Source organism: Ahaetulla prasina, chromosome 2 (assembly GCF_028640845.1).
Source record: "Ahaetulla prasina isolate Xishuangbanna chromosome 2, ASM2864084v1, whole genome shotgun sequence".
NCBI classification, from domain to species: domain Eukaryota; kingdom Metazoa; phylum Chordata; class Lepidosauria; order Squamata; family Colubridae; genus Ahaetulla; species Ahaetulla prasina.
Window position 1 is genome coordinate 203,418,123 of NC_080540.1, and position 26,312 is coordinate 203,444,434.

Below are 26,312 nucleotides of genomic sequence, written 5' to 3' on the forward strand. Positions count from 1 at the left end.
CAGAATGGTCATTAAGTGAAACTGTGGCTGATCATTAGCACTTATTTCAGCTTTCCTTTGCTTTACACATCTGTGAAGGTTATAAATGAGAAGCTTGGTCCTAAGGTTACTTTTTCATCACCATTGTAACTATGAATGATAATTGCAGTTGCTAAGTGAAGACTACCTGTACAAATTGAAAAGGAAAGAATCTAAAACCATAATTGATATGATTGTTTATGGTGAAAAATTGTTTATGATGAAGGGAAACTAAATGAATAAGGGAAGAACATGGATGGGTGGAACTGATGAGATCTTGAAAAAGAGAAGAGACAACACAGACAATATATGAAGCAGTGGGTAGATATGATGGAAGCAAAATGCTTTGCAAGGATAGAAAGACTGGAGAAGTATAAGAATGATGTTGTCAACTGGATTAATCTATAAGGGGAGGAGGCTAAATGTTTGTGACTCTTTGGCTTTTCATTATTTCTGCATACATATAACCTAACACAAGTCCTAAAACTAGATCAAGAGGGCTAAATTAAACAATTGTTTGTTTATTGAGAAAAATGATCCAAAGTAGATTGATGCTGTCCAATTAATATGGGAGGGTTACTTCACAAGGCATACTTTCTGTAGTGATGGTATTGATCTTTCCAGAGAGTGACAGTATCTCATTACTCCTGCTTTGTTTCTCAAGGGAAAAGCTTATTCGCCTTCAACATGAAAACAGAGTGCTAAAACTTCACCAGGAGGGCTCTGACAATGAGAGGATTGCTTTGCTGCAGAGTCTCTTGGATGATGCCAATCTGAGAAAGAATGAATTAGAAACAGAGAACAGGTAAGAAGGTGCTGTTTTTCTTTTAGACTTTTCTTTTAGACTACTCAGGTGGAAGTGGATTGGAACTACTTGCTTCTACTTTAAAGATATTAAAAAGAACATTTTTTAGCTGGGACTGCACATTATTGTTTATGTTAATTCTGAAGACTTCAAGGAGATATTGGAGTGATGAGGTAATATCATCACTAGAGTAAGGGTCAGAATGTTTGTCCTTTTTTTAAAAGGACATTTTGAATGTCTCTTATTCAAAAGATGCGTTAAGCTTAATAGATTGTTATTGTTTATTGTTTAAATTTATTGTTGGGGGCAATAAAGTTGACTTTGTATATAATATACAAATGGATGAAGACAATTGCTTAACATAGTGTAAGCCGCCCTGAGTCTTCGGAGAAGGGCGGGATATAAATTCAAATTAAAAAAAAAAGAGTACCTAGTTATACTTTTTTGTAGCAATATATTATCCATTGCAAGATTACTGGGCCTGTTGCAACTTCACCAGAGGCCCTTTAGCAAGGCTGTTTCAGGGTGACCCAGGATGGCCTTCATGGCTACCATAACGGATCTGTGGCACAAGGCCCCCCCATACTTCGCCCATTCCTAGCAATCCCTTAACTTCGTCCTGTTAACCACTGTCATGACATAGATGTGGTAGGTTGTAATTTGAGAGATTTTGAGAACTTTGTATCTCCCTAGACATCCAAAGCAGTAAAAGAGGGGAAAAAGAAGAGAAAAAGAAGAAGACTATATGTACCCATTTTTGTGCTGGTTCCATTTGAAGAACTCAAGATATTGCATTGAGAAAAATCAATAGTTTGGTGTGTATTTTAGCAGTGTGATCTTGAACTGCTAGAGATGTTGGAAAAATGAGAATGAGCATGGAGCCCAAGGCAGCAAACTAATCCACTTCATTAAAAAAAATTGTATTTCACATACTCTGTGATGTGCTTAACACATATTTGTGACTTTATTGACTTCTACCATAATTAGGAAGAGACTTAGTACTATTGCTTCATTTGAAGGACAGAAGAATGTGCTAATAAGAAAATAAAACATTGAGGCCATTATTTCCACAAATATTTCTAAATACCCACAAGATCCTTGACTAGCAGATGATTTTTTTAGGAGAAAAATAAACCCATCATTGCTTCTTAAAAGTTAAATCTTATTTCTTATTTCTAGGCTTGTAAACCAGAGATTGCTTGAAGTACAATCTCAGGTTGAAGAATTACAGAAGTCTTTGCAGGATCAAGGATCAAAAGCTGAAGATGTAAGTGAAAAGACACATAAATACAAGGTCCTAAATGTTCTGGTGCCCCCTACTTTCCTGCTAATCATATTAATTTTTCTGTCAAATTCCATTACCTTTATATATAAAGGTAAAGTAATGTCATTTTCTATTCTTTTTATTGATGAACTGCCTATCTCCTGCCCCCTTATCCTCTTAATGAAATCCAGTTGATATTCTCAAAAGAAAAGCTGATGGTTAAAAAAAGTCTAACATTTGCATTCAGGTCTCTGTCAGAAATCTGATGAGATAGTCAAAGGAATAGCTGAGATGGGATGGAATTAGAGTAGATATTTCCAGCTGGAGGCTTGGCTGGCATCCAGATTTAAACCTATACAGGACAAGTGGCAGCAGTAAAAATTACAGTTTTCTGGGTAGCTAATAATTTACTTGATTCATCTTCTGACTTGCAGGCAATATATTTCAGTGTAGTCCACATTTATTTGCAGCATTGGAGCCATGATAACATGAGGGTGCTATTTTCCCTTCTTAGAATGATAAACGCATTGTAGTAAATGAAACTGATAAATGGCTTAATATGTTCACAGCACAACATACCGTAAGTGCTAAGACTCCCAATGCCCTCACCTTTAATTTTGTGAGTGAAGCAGTTTTAGATTTGTACATTGTATTGCCGATTATTACTGAAATATCATTTAAAAACTAACATACAAATAAGGACCTGAAGTTTTGGATAAAATATATTGTAAGCATTATGCTGGTCTCCCATCATAGACTATACTAGGTTGCGTTCAGCAAACTGTTACTATATGTTGCATCAAAATCTTGTACATGCAAAAAAAGTTGGGATTATAATAATCCCTTTTTTATTATTATATATTTGAGTTCATATTTTCATAAAGTTACCTTGTAGTATTTGCTTTGAGTACGAACACTCAGTCCTATCCTTAACACACCTTTGTGATAGTTTTTCAGAATTCTCTAGAGGAGGAGGATAGGAGAAAGAAACCTTAGAGAGCACAGAAAGAGAAGATAATGTGCATGCTGTGTGAGAATGCCTTGCTTTAATTGTATATTCTTCAGAAAAGATACTAAATAGTTTCCTTCTGTTGGCTGCTGTTCACTTCGTACTAAACTGTCGCCTCTGTCTCTTGGCATGGGTTTCTGCACAAGGCTATTGTGAGTATGGCTTCCTATTTATTTCAACCTGCTCTGAATCAGTCTCATTTGTGACTCAAATGTTTCAAAAAAGAACATTTATTTGGACAGGATTTTAATTCTTTTTTTGCCTGCTATGTGCTATCTGTTTGTTGTTTGATTATTTTTCTACGTGTTGTCCTTCTGGCAGCTTCTACACAAGTCTGTGGCATGTTTTTCTAGAAACAGGTATACAAATGATTGGAAATGTCTGAGGTTGCACCTAAATTATAAATTTAATCCATTAGGGGTTTCCTCAAATTGTTTCTCAAATGACATGGACCGTATATTTATATTTAGTTGAAAGGGTTTCATATAGTATAAAATTCCTTTAAACTATGGGAAATCGATGTGAAATACTAGTGCAAGTAATCAGATAATTCCGAATCATATATGCACATTTTTCCTCTTGTGTTTTCATACTATGGAAAGGGATTTGGTGTTGTTATATGTGAGCTACCCCAAATAAATACATTGTTGGTTTGTTGGATTGTTTCGTACCAAATCTGCCAGGCACTCTTGGTGATTTAAATGCAGAACACTTAAAATGCCCGTGGAAATACATATCATCCATAAAACATCCACTGTAAAATTTCTGTAAAGGACATTTTAGCTTATAGTCCCAGCTATAATGCTGTTAAACTGTATTATATTTACAGTTCTTTCATCTCAATCTGGAGATTGGTTTTGGGAGTGAATCAATCATGTCTCCCTGTCTCTGGAAAAGAGATAAAGGGAAACATAACTTGTTGATTTTGCTTGAACTTCTAATGGCTTTTGACACGGTTGACCCCAATGTGCTCCTGGATTATCTCAGTGAGTTGGGGATTAAGGGCACTGTGTTAAACTACTTGCAGGGATAATTTCAGAGAAGGTAGCATAGATTGGGTGACTGCCTTCACAGTTTGGTAGCTTTTGTTGTATCCTGAGCACTGGGGACAACCAGATGTCAACAGAGTGTTGATGACATTCAGTCTCCTTGTTATAGAAATTGTGCATATTCTGAAGCATATTCTGGATGTGCTAATAGAATAGATGACTACTAGTATAAGTAGTCCTCGATTTACAACAGTTTATTTAATGACCGTTCAAAGTTCTAGCGGTACTGAAAAAAGTGACTTATTACCATTCTTCATGCTTACAACCTTTGTAGCATCCCCGTGATCATGTGTTCAAAATTCAGATGCTTGGGAACTGGTTAATTCTTATGGCCGTCGCTGTATCCCAAGGTCATGTGATCACCCTTTCCAATCTTTTGACAAGCAAAGTCAATGGGGAAGCCAGATTCATTTAACAACTCTGTTACTAACTTATCAATTGCAATGATTCTCATGGCAAGAAAGGTCATAAAATGGGGCAAAACTCACTTAACAAATATCTCATTTAATAACTGAAATTTTGGCCTCAATTTCAGTCATAAGTCAAGGACTGCCTGTAAAATGAAACTGATTCTGAACAAGATGGAGGCTTTGGATTGGGTGGCTCCTTGATTCAGAGTTGGAGCACTTAATCTGTTGTAAATGGGGTTTCACGCCTTTAGAAAGAAGGAGGAACTTCTAAAGTTATCATTATCATTGGAGATCCAGGCAGTGGTGAAATCCAATTTTTTTTACTACCGATTCTGTGGGCGTAGCTTGGTGAGCATGGCAGGAAAGGATACTGCAAAATCTCCATTCCCTCCCCACTCTGGGGCCAGCCAGAGGTGGCACTTGCCGGTTCTCTGAACTATTCAAAATTTTCGCTACTAATTCTCCAGAACCTGTCAGAATCTGCTGGATTTCACCCCTGGATCCAGGTGACCTCTGTGGTTAGAATTATTGCTGGTCGCTGATATTCAAATTATGTCCTTTCTTGTACAGGGATAGTCTAGCTATACTCATTCACATGCTTGTAACTTCATACTTAAATAACAGCAATGTCCTCTGTATGGGTCTGCCCTCGTATTCACTACACGTTGCATCAGCTAGGTTGCTGAGTGACGCATGTAGCTATGCACATATTATGGCTCTTTTGAATCAGCTGTATTGGCTGCCAGTTAGTTGTTGAACTATTTTCAAGGTTTTGGTCATGACATATTAACCCCTCAATAACTTGACCTAAGTTGCCTTCATGTTATTAGCCTGGGTTAGTCACTGAAATCATCAGACGTGATCCTGCTCTGTAAACCAAGAGTTGCTGAATTTTGGGTAGCCTTCTGTGGGATAGCACTGATGCTGTGGACAGCACAGGGTGGAGCACCTGATTTAATAATCTGTAGGAACATATTCAGAACTCATTCTTTCATCCAACCCTTTTCAATTTGAATGTTGGAAAGAAAAAAAAGAAAAGACTTTTGCTGTATCTTTTAAGGACTTTTTAAAAATACAATACTGTTTTATATTGTTTGCATTGTTTTAAGTATTTTTAATTACTTGCATTGCTATTTTTATTATAAACTACTTTGAGATGCTTTGGCATATGAAGAGGTAGATAAATATCACAGATTTGCATATAAATACATAAGGAGGGAAATTAAGCAGCCTAGTTCTTTTCCCCATAAGTTCTTTGTCCCGAATGTCAATCATGTTTCAGTTAAAAGTATAGATAAAAAGTATACAGCTTTGTTTGTTTCAAGTAATTCTTTTTTCCTTTCATTTATAGTCAGTCATTCTGAAAAAGAAACTTGATGAACATCTGTAAGTAATAAAAATATTCCTCGTTTTTGTAATAATAAATATTTTTTATTTTATGGAGAATAATTAGGATTGAATCACTTACAATTGCTTAGTATATTAGTAATAATTCTGCAGCTCTTATCTCCTGGTGCAAATCTATAGTGTATGTTCTTAGTTTAATAAACTTATTCTGTAGGGCTCAGAAATAATATTTAATAATTTGATAAAATGTTTAAATCATGGGTTGAAGTAGGAATTTCCTTATTACATAAGTAAGCAAGCAGAATTGGTACAACTATTAATTTAAAAGAGTAATAGCTTTGTAAGAAGTTAGTACTGAGTGGAGTGAAAGTGAATATGTTATCGCCAACGTCTTGTCAACTCATACTGGCTAGTTAAGAAAGAGAGATGCGTGCAGTAGTGAAATCTAAAAAATTTCACCACCAGTTCTGTGGGCATGGCCAACATGATGTCCTTCCTTCCTTCCCTCCTTCCTTCCTTCCTTCCTTTCTTCTCTTTCTCTCTCTCTCTCTCTCACACACACACACAAACACACAAACACACACACACACACACACACACACACACACACACCTGGTCTGAGCAGTGACTGCTGCAGGAAAAGGAAGAAAGTGCAGTGCATCCCCTATCATGGGCTGGATGCAGGCAATGGGACCTGAGGCGGAGGGGAAGGCAAGCAGGTGGCAGTTGGCCAAAGGCCCCACGGAAGCTGAGCATACCAAGCCCAAAAGGTGAGCAAGCCTCACCATGTTCCCCTGAAGCAGCTCTTTGGCTGAGCGCAGTGGGTCTCCCTTCCCCACCGCCAGCGTCAGCCTTACATCTGCCCGCCCTTCTGGGGCTGCCCATGCACACCCCAGTGGAGCAGCAGTCTTGGCTCCAGCGGCAGTGGCAGGAGAAGGAAGAAAGTGAGTGGCCCCTCTCAGTGCTGCCGCCCCTCTGAGCCCCAGTGCAATGGTTGCATCTCCCCCAAGGGCCGCCGGGCCAGCAGGAAGCAACTGTATCGCACGCAAAGCTGGATTCCCGCTGTGAGCGACAAGAAAAACTAATTGGTCCTCAAGTGGGATGGGGGGGAGGGTTTCTCTTTCTTCCTCAAGAATTAAAAACCACGTTAGAGCTCAGCAGGGCCTCTGGTGGCTCAGCAGACTAAGTCTGTCTGTTATTAACACAGCTGCTTGCAATTACTGCAGGTTCTAGTCCCACCAGGCCCAAGGTTGACTCAGCCTTCCATCCTTTATAAGGTAGGTAAAATGAGGACCCAGATTGTTGGGGGCAATAAAGTTGACTTTGTATATAATATACAAAATATACAAAATGGATGAAGACTATTGCTTAATAGTGTAAGCCGCCCTAAGTCTTTGGAGAAGGGCGGGATATAAATTCAAATTAAAAAAAAAAAGAGCTGTGGAGAAGGAGGAGGAAGAGGGGGCCTTGTTGCACAAAAGCCCCAAAGCCGTACAAAGTTGCAAACCTCAGGTGAGCTTGCAAAATAAACTCAATGAACCCTGCAAGGAGGAAGAGGGGAAAGTCGTGGTCGCCTTGTTTTTTCTCTTGCCGCTCCAATCCCTGCCCAGCGTCAAAGCTGGCAGAGGAGAAGAGGAGGAGGAGGAGGGTTGCTTGTGTGATGCCTGCATTCTCCTTTGCATGGGCAGCATCTCGGCCTTGCAGCTGCTGTGGTCTGCCCCACGCAAGCCATGGGCATTGCATCAGGGCACTGGAGGTGAGTGGAGCTGCAGAACAGTTTTTCAGAGGAGGTAGAATAGTGCAGCGGCAGCGGCTGTCCAGACCCTGTTTCTTGCCATCCAGACAGGAGAAAGGGGGAGAGGGAGGGAGAGCGCGGCTGGGTCTTCCCGGCCTTTGCTAGGTGCTCTCCTCCACCCCTGCTCCTCCCAATTGCTTCTGAAAGACGTGAGAAGCATTTCGGGCAAAGGTAGCAGCTGCTGCATCTCCCCCAAGGGTATGGGGGTTAGGCTTAGCTGGACACTGACCTCAGAAGGCAAGCGGGCATGGGGGACTGCCAGGAAGGCAGTGTGGAAGGCAGGCAAGCATGGCAGGGCTGTGGGGAAGGGACTAAGCTGCTAGCTCCCTTCTTTGCAGCCCTGTCATGCTTGCCTGCCTTCCACATCACCTTCCGCTTGCCTGCCTTCGCAAGCTGGCCACAGGGATGGCGGGAAGGCCGTGTGGAAGGCAGGGAAGCATGGCAGGACTGCGGGCCACAGACTGATTCAGGGGCATGGCCAGCCAGCCGTTGCTACCAGTTCGGCGAACCAGCCACAATCTCCACTACTGGTTCACCCAAACCGGTCTGAACTGGTAGCATTTTACTCCTGGATGCGTTTATATGGGATTGGTGTGGGATAAAGTATGTGTGCGTTTTTATATGTTTGTGTGTATTCACTCTCCCTCTCCCCCTCCCCAATAATTCTATGATTCTATTATATAGTTCTATTAATTATGTTGTTGATTTGAGCTCCGAGCTTGGCAATTTGGTTGCAAACGTTTTGTCTCCTTAACCTATTTATTTATACAGTGACATACTATATTTGTATATACTAATTTTTATTTTTTTATGGTTGTGGAATAAATTTCTGACCAATACAAATGCAACAATACATATGAATAGAAATTGATATACAAGATAAATTGCTAATATATATCAGATAAATAGCTAAGAGCTTCAAATAACTGATCTAATGAAACCCTCTTTACAGCAGTCATGATTGAATGTCATAATTGGACTGGGCCACCTTATTAGTATCCATACTGAACAATGTTCAGGAAATAGAAAATTTCTGACAAAACTATTTCTTTGCTGAAATCATTCAGTTTTAGTCATAGTTATATAACTGTTTAGTTATATACAGTTTTACTATCCTAATTTCTTCTCTCTTTAATATTGATCCAATTAAGAGTGAGAAAGCAGTTGTTTTATGTGCACATTCTCTTCTTTTTTGCAGTGAAAAGCTCCATGAAGCTAATAATGAGCTGCAGAAGAAACGGGCAATCATTGAAGATTTAGAACCCCGTTATAACAATAGCTGTGAGTAGTTCTTTTTATTTCAAATAATTTAATTGCAACTTATTTTTTTAAAGCTCAGAGATATTTGCTTATTTTCTCCCAAAGCTGTGAATAACGATCTTAAACTTATTCTAAGTTCATTCTAAATTCTTATTCTAAGGTTTAGAGTTTCACCTAGTTGCAGTATTCATTTTTGTTAATTAAATAAAACCTGGTTAGTTGTTCCTTTATTATTTGCGTCATGGAGTAAGTATATGCTTGAATGCAATTCACTCACTAGCAGAAATGAAATATACACAAACTTCTCTGTTTTCTTCTTTCAACATCCTGCAATACATACAGACTCCTTTAGAAATTATAATACAGGTAGTCCTCGACTTACAACCATTCATTTAGGACTTTTCAAAGTCACAATGGCACTGAAAAAAGTTACTTATGACCATTTTTCATTCTTATGACCATCGCAGCAGCCCCATGATCAAAGTTTGGATGCTTGGCAACTGACATGTATTTATGACGGTTGCAGTGCCCCAGGGTCATATCATCAGCTTTGGCTACCTTCTGATAAGCAAAGTCAATGGGGAAGCCAGATTCACTTAACAATTGCAGTGATTCACTTAACAACTTTGACAAAAAAAGTTGTAAAATGGGGCAAAACTAAAAAATTGTCTTGCTTAGTAACATAAATTTTGAGCTCAATTATGGTCATAGGTTAGGGACTACCACTCTGGCTGCTCTGGGGAAATTATCAAAGTAGATTTCCGATCGCTACTTATGACCTTTTGTTTAATAATGGTTCAAAGTTATGACAGCCTTGGAAAAAGTGATTTATGGTTCACCCATGTTGCATTGCCTCAGAGGTCATTGGGCACTTGCCAACTGGCTCACATTTACAACAGTGGCAATGTCTTGTTATAATAATAATAATAATAATAATAATAATAATAATAATAATAATAATAATAATAATAATAATAATAATAATAATAATAATAATAATTTAATTTGTATACCGCCCTTCTCCCGAAGGACTCAGGGCAGTGAACAGCCAAAATAAAATACAAAAGGAACAATACATACAATATTAAGAACAACCCTTAAAAAACTTATTCAAATGGCCAAATTTAAAATACAATAACACCCTATAAAATTGACAAAAATTTAAAACCCATAAAATCAAATTAAAAATTTTAAAAATCAAGCCAGTTCAGCAAAGCGGAATAAATAGGTTTTAAGTTCGCGGCGAAAGGTCCTAAGGTCAGATAGTTGTCAAAGTCCAGGGGGAAGTTTGTTCCACAGGGTAGGAGCCCCCACAGAGAAGGCCCTCCCCCTGGGGGCCGCCAGTCGACATTGTTTGGCTGACGGCACCCTGAGGAGTCCGTCTCTGTGAGAGCGCACCGGTCGTTGGGAGATAGAGGACGGCAGTAGACGGTCCCGTAAGTATCCCGGTCCTAAGCCATGGAGCGCTTTAAAGGTAGTAACCAATACCTTGAAACGCACCCGGAAGACAACAGGTAGCCAGGGCAGTCTGCGCAGGATAGGTGTTACATGGGAGCTTCAAACTGCTCCCTCAATAACCCGCACAGCCGCATTCTGGACTAACTGGAGTCTCCGGGCGCTCTTCAAGGGGAGCCCCATGTAGAGAGCATTGCAGTAGTCCAAGCGAGAGGTAACGAGAGCATGGGTGACCGTGCATAGGGCATCCCGGTCCAGGAAGGGACGCAACTGGCAGATCAGGCGAACCTGATGAAAAGCTCTCCTGGAGACGGTCGTCAAATGGTCTTCCAAGGACAACCGTCCATCCAGGAGCACGCCCAAGTTGCGCATCCTTTCCATCGGGGCCAATGACTCGCCCCCAACAGACAGCCACATCTGCAGCTGACTGTACCGGGCTGCCGGCATCCACAGCCACTCCGTCTTGGAGGGATTAAGCTTGAGCCTGTTTCTTCCCATCCAGACCCGTACGGCTTCCAAACACCGGAACAGTACTTCGATAGCTTCGTTGGGGTGGCCTGGGGTGGAAAAGTACAGCTGCGTGTCATCAGCATACAGTTGGTACCTCACCCCAAAACCACTGATGATTTCGCCCAGCGGCTTCATATAGATGTTGAACAGGAGGGACAAGAGAATCGATCCCTGCGGCACCCCACACATGAGGCACCTCGGGGTCGATCTCTGCCCCCCCGTCAACACTATCTGCGTCCAGTCAGAGAGGTAGGAGGAGAACCACCGATAAACGGTGCCTCCCACTCCCAAACCCTCCAACCGGCGCAGCAGGATACCATGGTCGATGGTATCGAAAGCCGCTGAGAGGTCTAATAGGACCAGGGCAGAGGAGTAACCCTTATCCCTGGCCCTCCAGAGATCATCCACCAACGTGACCAAAGCCGTCTCAGTACTGTATCCGGGCCGGAAGCTGGACTGGAATGGGTCTAGATAGACAGTTTCATCCAGGTACTGGGGTAATTGACGTGCCATTGCACTCTCTACAACTTTGTTGTTGCATGATCATGATTTGTGACTTTCCCAGCCAGTTTTTTCTACGTAGAGTCAAGATCGACATGATAACAATGGCAAAAATGATGGTAAAATTGGGTCTGGTAATGTGATGATTCACTTTATAATTGTACTGAATTACAGTAGAAATTCTGGTCCCAATTGTGGTTGTCAGTCAACGACTGCCTTTATGCACTCACTGTAAATATGGCTTTGGTTGTATAGCTTGTTTGGAAAAATAAGCTATATTTGTAGTTACACACATAAAATGTTTGTATAACTACACAAACATTTAAGGCAAGGCTGCCAAAGTGCCACCCAAATATTTGCTTTATGTAGATGCCATCCACTTCTTATTTGTAATCAGGAACAGAAATTTGTACTGATCTATCTCCAGTTGGGTTTCACCCAGTTTTTAGAATTCCTTGGTTCAAATATATATTTAATTTTTAGGTTTCTTCGTTGTATTTAATCTGATTTAAGCTGCTGTTTAATATGTCTAATATCTCAAAATTTTTAAACCTTTGCATTATTCTGAAATGTGATATCTTCTCCAAATAAAGCACTCAAAATAGAAGAATTGCAAGAAGCTTTGTGTAAAAAAGAAGAAGAAATGAAGCAAATGGAGGAAAGATACAAAAAATATTTGGAAAAAGCTAAAAGTGTAAGTATTTCATGTTTTGCTAGCATTGTCCTCCCTCTACAACTTTAACAGAGAGTCAAATGGTGCTAATATAATGTAGAATAGCTAATAATTAGTCTCTGAACTTCAGCTTTGGCTGCTTTATACTACATTGTCTTATTTCATTTAAACCTATTTTCTAAATAATTAAAACCCAAAATGACTGGATAGATATAAATGTGTGTTTATGCTTGTGTCTGTATTTAATACATTTATAAAGAACCAGAACTTCTAATCCCCAAATTTTTTGACTACTTTGAAAAATTGGTGAATGAATAGAGCCCAATTTGCTATTAATATAATTATATTGATATTGATACTGATATTGTTCATGGAATGGCAAAATAATTTATTTATGAACTGTCACTTCCAGCTTCTGTTATTTAACTGTTCCTCTACCACCATTTGCTGCACAACTTTGTATTTTTTTATTAATTTTGATAAGAGCTGAACAAGGAATGGTCCTCGAAGGTATCTTCTCTTTCACCTGCCACATTTAACAATGATAATTTGAACTTGCTGGATTGACCAGCATTTATGTCAGGATGTTCTACTGCTTGATTAGTGAGAATTCTAAGCAGGAGATCTTCAGCAATCCAGGTCCAAAAACATATATTAAATCAAATATGGAATTACTTCACTCTGAAGATTCATTGTAAAACAGAGTGAGAAAACATGAGAGCCAGCGAGTCCAAAATGGGTATATTGTAAAGGTATATTGTGGAAAAAAAAGATTTCACTTTGCGATGAATCTTAATAAGAGATTCTAGTTCAGCCATCTTTTGCCATTCTGTCTTAGCTCACAAGGCATTTCCTCAGTTATCCTAATGTCTTCCATGCTCGATATTTGACTGTTTTCAACTTGCTTGATTCATATTGCATTCTTACTGTGATTCCTGTTGTTTTCCCATAAACTTGTCCAAAATTCAAGGTCTTTTCTTTGCCACGTTTTTTATTATTTGTAGTTGATTCTTTCTCATTTTCAAAGGTTTTGTAGAATGTATTGCCCTAAACTGCGAATTCTGATGGAATTGGATTATTTAGTTGTCATATCAGTTGATCTTCTCTGCAAGGCCCACAACTCTTGGTTTCAATTATTCTGCAGTCTCTGCTATTTCTTTGCTGTCTAGGTTGTACTTCATGCACAGGCTAGTTTTGATTTTCTTATTCTTCAAATTGTTCAACTCAATTGCGAATTTTCTTTTTCTTCAATGCCACACAAGTTTTCCATTTAGGATTTCTTTTCTTATTGCCTTCATTCCTTCATATTTTAAGTTCCAATTCTTGAGTTGTTACATACACTATGGCTTATATCAGCTGGTTGATTTGGGTCATTGTTTCATTTGGAATATGTTTGACAGCTCCATTAATATTCGTTTCTATTTTAGCTGAAGTTTTTGGTTTTTTTGGCAAATGTATTCTTTGGCTTCTTTCATTTGGTCCATTTTCCCAACTAGTTCTTCATTAACCAATAGTGTTTGCAATTCTTTAGTAACTTCAGTTTCTTTTCTTTGTTGTTCTCCATTAAGGCCTATAATCTTTTCACATTCTGGTTGTTGCTAACTATGCAAATTGGCATTTTTATTGGTAGTTCTAAATAAACCTGAAGTTTGAATTGCTTGGTTTTGAGTTGCTTCCAATTCAGCATTGATAAAGAACTTTTGTTTGAAAATTAAGTCCGTTTGGTCCATAAATCTGAAAAAACTGAAAACTGAAAAATTGGATGTCTTTTCAAAACTGGTACATTCACATTTCAGTGTTTCTGATTCATAGAAACATTTCATAATTGAGTAGTTTTGAGTAGTAAGAGCTGTGGTGACACAATGGTTAGATTGCAATATTGTAGGCTAACTTTGCTGACAGCCAGCAGTTCAGTCCTGAATTGCCTCAAGGTTGACTTGACCTTCCATCCTCCTATGGTCAGTAAAATGTGGACCAGATTGTTGGTGGTAACATGCTGACTCTGTAAACCGCTTAGAGGGCTGTAAAGCTCTCTGAAGCAGTATATAAGTCTAAGCATGATTGCTATTTCTTCCTTCAACCAAATTCTTTGCTGTCCGTTGCCTTCTCTTTGCCTGTCAGATCTATGCCCTGGTTGCCTAGTAGAGGCAGCTGAGCTCTGCAGCACATTTCTCAGTGAATGCCCAGGAGTCATAGCATCCAGTGTGACTTTCGTTAATCCGAGCAACATTCGAACCGGCATGAAATTCAAATTACACATTCTCACCATACCAGATGGCTTTTTTGGAACACATTTAGTCAGACTCTTCAGCTAAGATCTGTCTGATATGATTGTATCTGTTCAACAGCATCACTAGAGCATGCAGGTCCTCCACACAATGAACTACACCTTGGAGGTATAATAATGATGATTTTCGTTTTCATGACAAAAGACTTTCAAGCTCACATTCTTTGGTAGCTAATTTCTTCTAATTTCTACTCTACTCTACCTCCTCTCCTCTCCTCTCCTCTCCTCTCCTCTCCTCTCCTCTCCTCTCCTCTCCTCGCCTCGCCTCGCCTCGCCTCGCCTCGCCTCGCCTCGCCTCGCCTCGCCTCTCCTCTCCTCTCCTCTCCTCTCCTCTCCTCTCCTCTCCTCTCCTCTCCTCTCCTCTCCTCTCCTCTCCCCTCCCCTCCCCTCCCCTCCCCTCCCCTCCTCTCCCCCAGTATATATTCATAGGAAGGAAGAGAAATACTAGGAAGAGAAATCTAGGCTAGGTTCTTCATATGTTCCCAAGTATTTAAATTGAGTGTTTTTATAACATTTTATAACATTTATAACATCAGTTGTAGTAAAATGCTTATGTTGTTCATAATTCCTATAAAGCTAAAATTGATATATTTCTGGATGTTCTGTAGTCTCTCTAAACTTAAGCAACTCTAAATAACTTCCCAAAGATACACTGTCTCAGTAATGTAACACAACGTCTGCATGCAAAAGATCTTAGATTCAGTCTGGCAGACCTTTTCCTGTCCAAGACCCTGGATAACTGCATTAATCAGAACAGATGGTTCTGAAGTAGATGAGCAAATGTTCAACTTCTTGTGTTCCTATTTGGAGTTACCATCTTAGCATGTGATTCTTGCTTTTGCAGGTCATCCGTACTTTAGATCCCAAACAGAACCAAGGTTCAGCACCTGAAATTCAGGCTCTGAAGAATCAATTGCAGGAACGTGAGAGGATGTTCCATTCCTTAGAGGTAATTTCCTATGAAATCTTGTGTATATTTAAACCAAATTAAGCCCCACTCAAAATCAGTAGGTCTTATCTCGATTAAAAAACACACACAATTGAATCTTCTTGGCAATTACATTAAGCACATGAAAGGCAACCATTATGCTTTTTATCCTGAGCTGTTAATCTGAAATATGAGCTTCCATGATGAAAATTAATAACTGTATACAATTTCATGAATAATTTAAAATACCACAGTTTGCCTCCATTCCACACAACAGAAATAAAAATACGGATTTGACTGCTGAGCACAGTATATTCCCATTACAGTATGCATGTGAAATCATGAGAAATACTTTTTTTCCCCCAATAGAAAGAATATGAAAAGACAAAGAGTCAAAGAGAAATGGAGGAGAGATACATTGTCAGTGCCTGGTACAATATGGTAAGTAGAGTTCACATTGTAAAATAAGAGTACCAGCAAAGATGAATGAATTGCTTCGCTTCTGTAGTATATTTTCCAGAACTAAATTGACATTCAGATTTCAAAGGTGATGTGTCCCCTGGCATCTTAATTGTTTGAAGAACATTGTTCCCTTTATAATACTCAGTTTTGAAACCTTGAACTTTTGAAACTTCAACCTGCATTGAAGCTTCAGTTTTGAGGCTTCAACGCAGCCTTGGAGTGTTAAGGAATGTAAAGGAACGTACTGTTTGTATATTGATACAGTTCAGCTTTCATCCTGTGTAACTGCCCCCCCCTCCCCAGCAGTTTCATGGAATTGGCATAGAAAATTAAAATGAATACCAAGGAATCCTTTGACATTGTTTCTCAGAAGAGAGGTCCACTTTTGGAAGCAACCAAAGAGAACGGTTTTAAGAGGGCACCCAATTAGAATCAGAAAATCAGAAAGGACCAGGATTGATATACAGAACCTTCAAGTGGACCAGGAGAGTTATATTTCCAGGTCTGGTTTTTAACATAAGGGAGCTTTCCCAGGATGACAAAAACATTCACTCTTCTGAAAGAGGGATGAAGTGTGTCCAAGGCCATTTGCTTAATCCAAGAAAACCTGGATTCCCTTTATTAAACAGTTCAGTGGAGTGACTTAATAGGTTTGGTGAAGAAATAGTGCAGCCCGGTCGGCTTCCCACACTAAAACTACATGCCTTTTCTTTTAATTTCTTTCTCTTTATAGGGGATGACTCTTCATAAAAAAGCAGTAGAAGACAGACTTGCTAGTACTGGTTCAGGACAGTCTTTCCTAGCTAGGCAAAGGCAAGCCACCAGCACAAGGAGAGCTTATCCGGGCCATGTCCAGCCAGCCACAGCAAGGTAGAGAGAGTCCTTGCCTTGCCTTTTGAATGGAAGCCATCCTGGAATCAAGACCTACTTCTGTTATAAGTGACTGTATTTCAGGAAAACCTAGCCAGCATTCTTTCAGTATTGTCTCTTCATGTCTCATTCCCAGAAGAGAACTTTTCTTTTTAACTTTCTTCTTTTCTGGAATCTTCCTTTTGTCTTTTAATGTGCCAAAATGTTGAAAAACACCCAATGGAGGAGGGTATTAATGGAATATCCCCATATCCCTTTTCATATGTAATTGTCATCTCTTAACAAAAACCCTACAATGGATGAAAACAAAATTTAACTTGTCCCCAAGGCTACCGGTGCATTGAAAGAAATATGCCTCTTTTCTTTTTTACACTAATTTCATCTGTTTGAATTGGATAATGCAATTTGCAACCGTGCTACGTAGAAAGATATGTAACATTACTTGCAAAGATTAAATAGATATGCTGGCAGAAGTTACAAGAACTTGATGAGACATATCCATGGAATTTATCTTATGCAGCTGTTACTTTGTTTCCTTTGGCTTCATCGGATTGATATTTTAAATGCTGCTTTAAAAAAAAATGCCCTCCATTACTGAGGAGTGTTTTTGATAGGTCAATAAGAAGGATAAACCCATTTGACATTGTCCCTGATGTCTTTGGGTAATTAAGATCATTCTAATATGTAAACTTGCTAACCTGTTGTGCTAAGTGATATTTCATGCCTGTGCAGTTATGAATCTACCAGAAGCAGGGTTAGTGTTTCTTTGATTCTGCAAGTTATGAATTCTGGTTTCTGAGCTACCGGACCTGTCTCAAATCTTTGGGATTAACTCAAGTAAACTATTCCATATAAATGGAGGTTTTGTTGAAGACTTCAGTAGAGAGGGGTTTTTTTTTGCTGTATGTTTTTCTAAATCTAAGCTTATGTTGACTTCTTAAGAATATTTCAAGAGCCTTGGCTCTTTGGGTCAAAGGTAAGGTTCTGGATCTGGATTTTATCACCATATTTATTTAGGTATGGGTATTATTCCCCTCATTTTTGTTACTACAGTCATACTGTACACAATAATTTTCTGACTTTAACTCATTGCCATCTAAGCACATGAAAGGAGTTTTTAAAATCCACTCATGTAAAGGTGATAAAAATAAGATGTAATGCCATTGGTCTTTCTGTAATATAATTCCAGTATTTGATAAAGTAGGCCAGATGTTGTCCCTGCTGCAGAGAAATAATTTAATAATCAGTGTATGGCTAATTCCTTTGGTAGGTTTTTACACCTAAAAGTAAATTTATTAGGTAATCATCATAATTTTGGTGCTGGTGCAAAAAAATCAGATTTTGTTGATTAAACTTACTTTGATAAAGCCTATACAATACTCTTTCAAGAGTTAACTTGTTCAAGTTATATAGAATGTCTAATTAACATTCTTAATTGGCTACTTCTGTGCTTTTGTATACAAAAACAGAGCAAAACTCATGTCTGAAGATGTTTTTTTTGCCAACTATTATGGTAATCTAATGAAACCTGATTATTTAATCTTGCCTGAAAAAAAAACTTGAATGTAATTTTTTATAAACAAATCTATCTTCTCTTCTTTTTCAACTTCCAGTCTCTTCACTAGCTGACCTTTCTGACTAGTTGTTATTGAGGTTTTTGATCACTTTATTTCATGTTTTTTAATTAGTCTTTTATGTTTCTCACTTTTCCTGAAAGCACCTTGAATTTTATTTCTCCAGTCTGGCTAGTTCAGATCTACTTACGCAAAAGTGATAAGTATGTCCAATGCAAAGTCTAATTCTTTTAAACTTCAAGGCTTTGTAATTTAAGTATTTCATTGATTTTGAATCCCAGACACGCATTTCTGTAAGTTAAAAAAAATGAAAGTCAAATATCATATCAAGAAAGCCAAAGAAAGTTAGTGGCTGGTATTTCCTACTGAAACAAGTGGGATATTAGTTGCATTACCTAAATACAGTGTCCTTAATTTATGGAGTAGTCATGTATGGCTGTGAAATTTGTTGAATTCAGGAGCTGTGTAATTTGTTGCTATGTGCAGGCTTTCTGGCTAAGGTAATTAAAAAAAAATCATGTAGGATCTTCAAACTAGTCTACACTTTTTGTTTGAAACATTTCTTATAACACTATTTGCAACATTGTTTTTAAAGAGTTTCAAAAACTCTCTGATAGAGTTAAAAGTTGGATTCTATTTTGTTATATCATTGTTTCTAGAATTTTTATAATTAGGAATTTTTTTCCCCATTGCAAGTTTTTTTCTTCTTTCATACTTGTATGTCTCCTAAACAGGACATGGCTAAGATTTATCTGTTGTGTTTTTTCACTTATTAATCGTGATCTTTAATGTATGAAATGATCAGTTAAATCTTGATTCCAATTAGATATTGAAAACTTAAGGAATTATAGGAAATGAATGCTGGTAACCTGCTAGCACACCAAATATTTAATATTTCCTACTGCATTCTCGAATGTATTTTTAGGGTAGGCATATCAGGTTGAGAAAATTAACCCTTAATTAGCCATTAAAATACACCAGAGGGACATATTTCATTTCAATAGTGGGTTATGAGCACAATAAACATTGTCCATATTTCTGGGAAAGGAATGTTTGATATGAATTCTTTGTTATATAATTTAGCTGAATTTACATAGATGGAAAACTGTAGGCTGCTGCTTCATTATTAAGACAGTTGACAGTGGGTTGTTCACTTTCATTATCTTGTATTACATTAAGAGACAGTGCTACTTAGCCAGGATATTTTTTTCAGTTATGTTTTTTTGCATAAAGGTTACAGACAGTCTTTACCTTATAATGAGCTTCAGGCCATCTACATTTAATCCTGGCCTCATGTACCGATGGCTGAAGCTGCCTTTCTGGCTAGAAAACTAATTAGACTTTCAGTTTGATTTCTGAAAATCTGAAGCTGGAATATAATGCAAGATGGACCATTTTCGTGTGTGGAAAATATACCTAATTAGTTCAGCATTATTATTTTTTCCTCAAATAATTGCCCAGTTTGAGCTGGGTTTTCAGAAGTTGGGCAACTAGAGAATTGAATGCGATCAGGGAAAAGCAGATTTGGTTAACATCAAACTGCAAGAGGCATAGTGTAAGAGAAGCTGTGGAATGTTTTTGTGCAAAGTGATTTAAAATTTCAAGTGATCAGCTGTTTTACATTATGTTTGACATATTAAAAACCTTCATTGTTATATACAGCAAAGTCTCCTATATAAATAGCCTATGAGCTCATATATGCAACCAGGCAGGGAACTGCTAGATAGAATTTTCTTTTTTTCTTTTGGTATATTGTCTAGTACAGATATGCCCCAAGGACCATTGTGGATTTTCTGAGGGCTGATAAATTCTGTAGACACTTTTTTGCAAAGGTATCTTCACATTTTAGGCTGCATTCACTGATACTATTAATCTACAGTATATTGCATTGTCTTAAGCCAACTGTGTAGTAACAGTCACTCCAAAATTTGCTAAATTGCTTAGAAAATAAGGGCTGTTCAATACATTGCATCTTTTTTTCCCAGTCTGTTCTAAGTTAGCCGATTTTTTTCTTAGTTAATATCAAATAGCATATCATTTCTGGGCATCTCCTTTTTTTTTTTTTTAAAGAGCGGAGTTCATTTGCAAGGAGAAGTATAAAGAGAGATAACCATATCATCTCCCCCTTTTCCACCTAGCAAAACGTTGAAGCTCTAGAAAAAAAAGATGGATAGATGGCCAAGCTCCTATAGCACACAATACGTTAGCATTCATTGGCAGTGCTATTCGACGACTTCTGTTCTTCCTGTTAACAGTATTAACATACAAACCTCTTGCAATATACACCTTTAGACTGAAATATGTTTTATAAATGCACCTTTATTTACTAGTATGATTTTAAAAGTGCACTAATGTTCAATGCTATACATACATACATACACATATATATACCAGAACAATTTTGTTGTCATTGTTGTTATTGTTGGAGAAAATGGATAGGAAGGGTTGCCAGTTCCTTTCCAGCTTTTAATTTAATACCCAAGCCTTGTCACTCAATATATGCAATATTGTATGTACTGAGGCTGCTTACTGTCTTAATACATATGGATCCCTGTTTTTGTTTGTATGCATCTCCTTCAGCAGATTTGTTACCCTTCCTTTTTTCTATCCATTTATAAATGCACAAGCAGCTCTGGAAAGGAATGTAGAGAGCAGGAACTTTAAAAAAAAAAAAAACACGGTGCCTTTCCTGCATTTCAGTGTTATGTGGTAGAATTTTCTTCGATTGTTCTTTGGGTTGAGTGTATTTATCTTAAGATCTCTGTCCTTCATCTATGTTTCCTTCCCTTTGGATTGCACTAATGTGTCTTTCTTTATGTTATGAAATATTGCTGTTATTCATGTAGACTACGTTGACAGTTGGAATGCATTGTGCTGCCTTTAAAAAAAAAAATTTAAAGCTGCTTTTTTTTTTCACACTCTTGTAAGTATCGGCTTGTTCTGCTATAGATTTCACTTTGTACTGAGGCAGATGTAGGAAACACGGCACTACGGGAGAAAACCTGAGGGAATATTGCCTAGCGATTACATTTGTATCGCTGCTCTTTTCATCTCATGGTTAGAGATGAAGCTTTTGGAAGAGTTGGTCAGTTTTATGGGAGAACCGTTTTGAAGAGAATTTGGCCTTCAGACACACACACACACACACACACACACACACACACACACCGGCTGGTGTCTATTTTTAAACCATAAGAAACGGTCTCCCTATGTGTTCCAAGTGAAAACGAAGGAGTGCTTAGTATTGAGTGGTTCCAATTGGAGTCTCTTTCTGTTGTGAAACTTGACAGGGTCTTTCTATCTGCAGGGGGAAAGATGTAGAGAGACAAAACTTAGAATGGGGTAGCTTGGACCATGGCTGAAGACAGATCTTTGGCAGTTCCAGTCCGGTTACCATTTCAGATAAATTGATTGTGTCCTGCATTAACATTCAGCATCATAGGTAAGGAGTAAAACTAGTACTGAGTAGTAAGGATACCTCTGGCTAACCTCTCTACCAGTCAGACTGGGGCAAAACTTAATAGTGGCTGAACAGTGAGGGGCTGGGAAAGTGAGGCCAAAATGGAATGTTTGTCCTCCAGCAACTTCAGACACTGAAGTAGAGTCAGCTCCTGGTTGTGTTGATTCATTTGGGGGTGGGGGTGGGGGCTGATTTATGACACTTAAGATTTTTCTTTCAGAGAAAGTTTACTGCTGGAATTACTGAGTTGTTGCAGGTACATAGACAATACTAGGAAAAGATGCTTGGCTGGACCTGGCAGTTGAGAAGTCAGTTCTGGAAATTTGGCTTTCAACATTGTCAGTCTTCTGAGTTGTTTTGGTAGCAGTGCCATAAAAATGAAATTATCATTGTCTCACAATAGAGTGGCCTTCTTTATTTAGATACCTCCAATTACAAAACCGTATGTCCTGCTACCTTGGTTCCCCTGCATATTCTTGTCTGTACTATATTAGCTCCTATGAAGGACTTGCTTTGTAGTTGTTTGGTGAGTTGCTTGGGTGTTTTGGCCTGATCTTAAAATATGTGCTTGCGGTTGGGAGCTTTTTTAATATCATGCCTAATTTTTATTTTATTTTTTCCATCTACAGAAACCCTTTAAACTAGGGGTCTCCAACCTTGGCAGCTTTAAGACTTGTGGACTTCAACTCCTAGAATTCTGGGAGTTGAAGTCACAAGTCTTAAAGCTGCCAAGGTTGGAGACCCCTGCTTTAGACCATCAGGTAAGGGGAAAGGGTATGAATTTTGCTTTTAACCTCCATTAGGCAACTTTGCCCGTCTACTACAATGATTTGGGCTTTCTTTAACATTAATATCATGATGCGGCTGCCACTTTTTGAGATCATAAGCATGTCTTCGACTTATCTGTGTGTTTTAATAACAACTTGTTTGACTGTCCTGAGCTACCAAAATTACTTGTCACATTGCCAATAAAATGTATTTTTTTTCCTGTAAGAATGAAATTCTAGGATTTACTAGATATTAATTTCCCCCAAAGTATGATTTCTCACCAAACCGCCATTGTAGCGATTTTAAAAACCTATCTGTATATAGATAAACAAGATAATAATGGTTGTACGTTCAGATAGCTTTTGGAAGGAAGGAGGTCGTGATGTTTCCCCTCGGTCCGGAACATGCTTCCAAGGCTACAAAACCAGTGTACAGTTGTTAAACAAGTTGTAAATAAAGGCTTCTATAAAACCTGTGATGCTTTTTTATTATAACTAGCAGTCCTCTTATTTTTCTTCAGAAGAGTTCTCCGAGGAAAATTGACAGTCACATGCCCAGAATTGCTTAGTTTTCAATACAGAATATGAATTCCCATCTTCTTTGGTTAAGCCATATATGCTATTCAGTCTATTTGTATCAGGTGGTGTTGGATCCACATTGATATTGTAGTGAACAAAAACAACCCTTAGCGCTTACGTACAAGAATCTAAAGCCTACTCATTGAAGCTCTTGTAGGAATTAAAGCAGATTTCTTTTTTGAAAAGTTATGAAGAAATACTTTACAGAGGAGCAAAGAAATGAGTGGGCTTTTATATCCCCTAGGATTTCTAAGCATTTGGTGCAGCCTTGTTCATAACATTTCCAGGACTCCCCATCTACTTCAATGGTAGGGAATGGAAGTCTCAGTGCAGTATGGGGTAGAAGGAAGCCAGTGATAAAAGTCTTTTGGAGTGACAAAGTGTTGGGCTTCACTCACTTTCTCAGCTGCCTTTAAAGTAGCCTGCCATAAGCCTTTGCCATCTTCTCCCAAAGGTGCTTTTTCCAAGAGGCATCTGGACTTTCAGGAAGTTGTTTCCTCTTGGAAAAAGCAGCTTTGGAACAATGACCTAGATGACTGAGAATCTCCATAGACATTTGCTGTCTTCTGTTCATGGAATGGAATGCTTCCACACTGATCGTGCCAACACAACTGGAACTTCAGTGACTCTCACCATTATCAGTAATGCCTCGAGTCTGGTCCTGTCATTATGTTTTGCAGTTAGGGTAGGTTGAAAACTCCTCACAATGAATGGATCCAAAGCTGACACTTAAAAAGTGTTTTATTACTGTAAACGTAGGAGTGGATGCCGCAAATGCCTTCTTCCGGAGGTGGGTCACCTCTGATTATACAGTAGAGCTTACTGTGCCACCCTGCTTCTGTTGCCTTGCCCAACACTGAATTTTGCAACAATAACATAACCCAACTCCTGGCAGTGACAAAGGGGCTGAATTCACCAGCTAGCTCTGACAGCAGCATAGAAAAAAACAATAAGCAGAGACAACAAAACTGCTCCAAGTGAATTCTGAGTGTTATCCAGAAGAAGTAATGTCTTGCCAACATTGTCTATTTAACTAGACATCTTAAGACCAGTAAGGAGAAAGCTACATTAGACCGCCTATACCCCAGGACACACATCAAATGGACCCTTTGCAAGATAATTTGGGGATTGTTATGCTGTCCTTTCTTCATTTCTCCTATTGATTTCTTAAAAGATATATAGGGATGTTTTAATTTTTTGGGAATAGAAAAAACCTTGACATCCAACTGAAAATTTGTAGTGGCTAAAGGAGTCCTGCTATTTTCATCATTCTGCACCAGTTTTTGGATTTGTTTCCATTACAGCATATGGATAAAACTTATGCAACCCACCATATACAGGTGGTTCTCGACTTACGACCACAACTGAGCCCAAAATTTGTTTCTGACTGAGAATTTGTTGAGTTTTTCCCCATTTTACGACATTTCTTGCCACAGTTGTTAAGTGAATCACTGTAGTTGATAACAGTGATAACCTGATTGTTAAGTGTTTCTGGCATCCCCATTGACTCTGCATGTCAGAAGTTTGTAAAAAGTGATCACATGACCCCCAAAACACTGCAATGGTCATAATTACGAACCAGTTGCCAAGCATCTGAATGTTGATCACATGATCATGGGAATGCTGCAAAGGTGGCAATTCTGAAAAATGTTCATGTCACTTTTTTCAGTGCCATTGTTAACTTTGGTCAATAAATGAACTGTTGTAAATTGAGGACTACCTGTACAAGTTTAATCCAACTGCTAAATATGAGGGAAGGTTAAGAGGTTTATAATGGTCGCACGTTATTTACAAAACTGATTTTTGATTTTTGCTCATTCCAACTCCTTCTTACCAAGTCATGAAATTACCAGTGCAAATCCATGTCAAAAAGCAGTTTTGTTCCCAACAAAGCTGGATGCTGGTAGAATACATGGAGGAATGCCTGGCCAGTCTCTGCTTGGTGGGGCCTCCAAGGCCTGGTACTCTCATCTCCTGTTTCTAACATCAACACAAACACCAGAGTTGCTTTTGGTGAGATGCTGTTATACAAATCTGATCAATAAACAAACATGAAATCTCTGGGTGAGGTATCAGTATGATAGCTTTTCGTCTCCACAGTAGGCTATTCGATGTCATGGAAGAATCACTGTCAGGTTACAGGGTGTGTGTTGGGGAACAACAGGCTTCAACGCAATCCAAGCAAAATGGAATAACTTTAGGTTTTAAGAAAACCTCTCCCCTCCCCAATCTCTGTAAATCTTCCATCTCGAGTTCTGGATAGGCTGCAGTTACCTATGCACCAACTCCTGGACCAGGAGGCCCTGCTTAGTCACACATGCCTTGGTTACTTCCCAATTAGATTACTGCCACTTACTCTACAATGGAGCTACCTTTTAACAGTATTTGAAAGCTTCAGCTGGTGCAAAATGCAGGAGTGTGGGAAACTACGGAGGCATCGTTAAAAGTATTTAAATTATTGGAACAGCAGTATACGATCACAAAGTATAGATAAGATTTTTCTCTATTTTCCATACGTATACAGTAAAACATCCGAAGTTAAACAAGTTGCTTTAGTGAGATGCTGCTGCTGTGTGGAATACAAAACAAATACTGTGGAAACCCACCATGTGGATGCAGTTTAGTTCACTCACATATGATCTCTCTGGTGCCAATAAGATAAAAACCAAAGGTGACTTTTGGAAATTACTGCTTGCATTAAATGAAAAACTGGTCTTTTGATTTAAATTCCTAGGGTTTATCGGATGTAGATTAACAACTTTTCTGAACCATTTTGTAAATAAAATGTATCTTAAAAAGTAATCCGGGGTCATAAGGCTACCCTGATACCCTACCCAGGTAAAAGCAGAAAGCTGTACTTTCAAATCGAATGGTTATAGAAACTGAAGAGTCATACTAATTTTGACAACCTTGTTCTGTGTAAGATTTTAAATCAGTTACCGGTAAGTATTTTAACTGTCAAATATTGTATCAATCTGAAATGAGGCAACTGACAATACTGTATTGAATTCTCAATAGATTTAAGACAACAGAACCAACCAAAGATCCAGTATGTAATCTAAGAATATGTTAAATGTATTCCCAATAATTAAAAATGAGAAGCCAATCTTTTTTAGTTTTTGTCAACTGAGAATATGATAATTTCACTTGCCCAATTTCTGAATAGCAAACTGCAATTAAAAAACCTAATAACCAACCTGGTAAAGTCAATAGAACTTTTGTATCTTGTAACACACTAGAATTTGTTGAATGGTTCTTTCAGCCAATTCAAATTTTAAAAAAATACCCA

The 26,312-nt window shown here is 38.4% G+C and overlaps 1 protein-coding gene across 1 annotated transcript in view; it reads left to right on the plus strand.

Moving 5' to 3' along the window:
• Window positions 1–22,918, plus strand: part of HOOK3 (hook microtubule tethering protein 3) — a 64,967-nt gene extending 42,049 nt beyond the window's left edge. The window contains exons 15-22 of the mRNA XM_058166283.1: window positions 683–823; window positions 2,003–2,090; window positions 5,907–5,941; window positions 8,896–8,978; window positions 12,017–12,117; window positions 15,228–15,332; window positions 15,681–15,752; window positions 16,507–22,918. Of these exons, the coding sequence (XP_058022266.1) occupies window positions 683–823; window positions 2,003–2,090; window positions 5,907–5,941; window positions 8,896–8,978; window positions 12,017–12,117; window positions 15,228–15,332; window positions 15,681–15,752; window positions 16,507–16,647 (766 nt within the window). The 3' untranslated portion in view covers window positions 16,648–22,918. The remainder of the gene's footprint in view (window positions 1–682; window positions 824–2,002; window positions 2,091–5,906; window positions 5,942–8,895; window positions 8,979–12,016; window positions 12,118–15,227; window positions 15,333–15,680; window positions 15,753–16,506) is intronic.
• The last annotated feature ends 3,394 nt before the right edge of the window (window positions 22,919–26,312 follow it).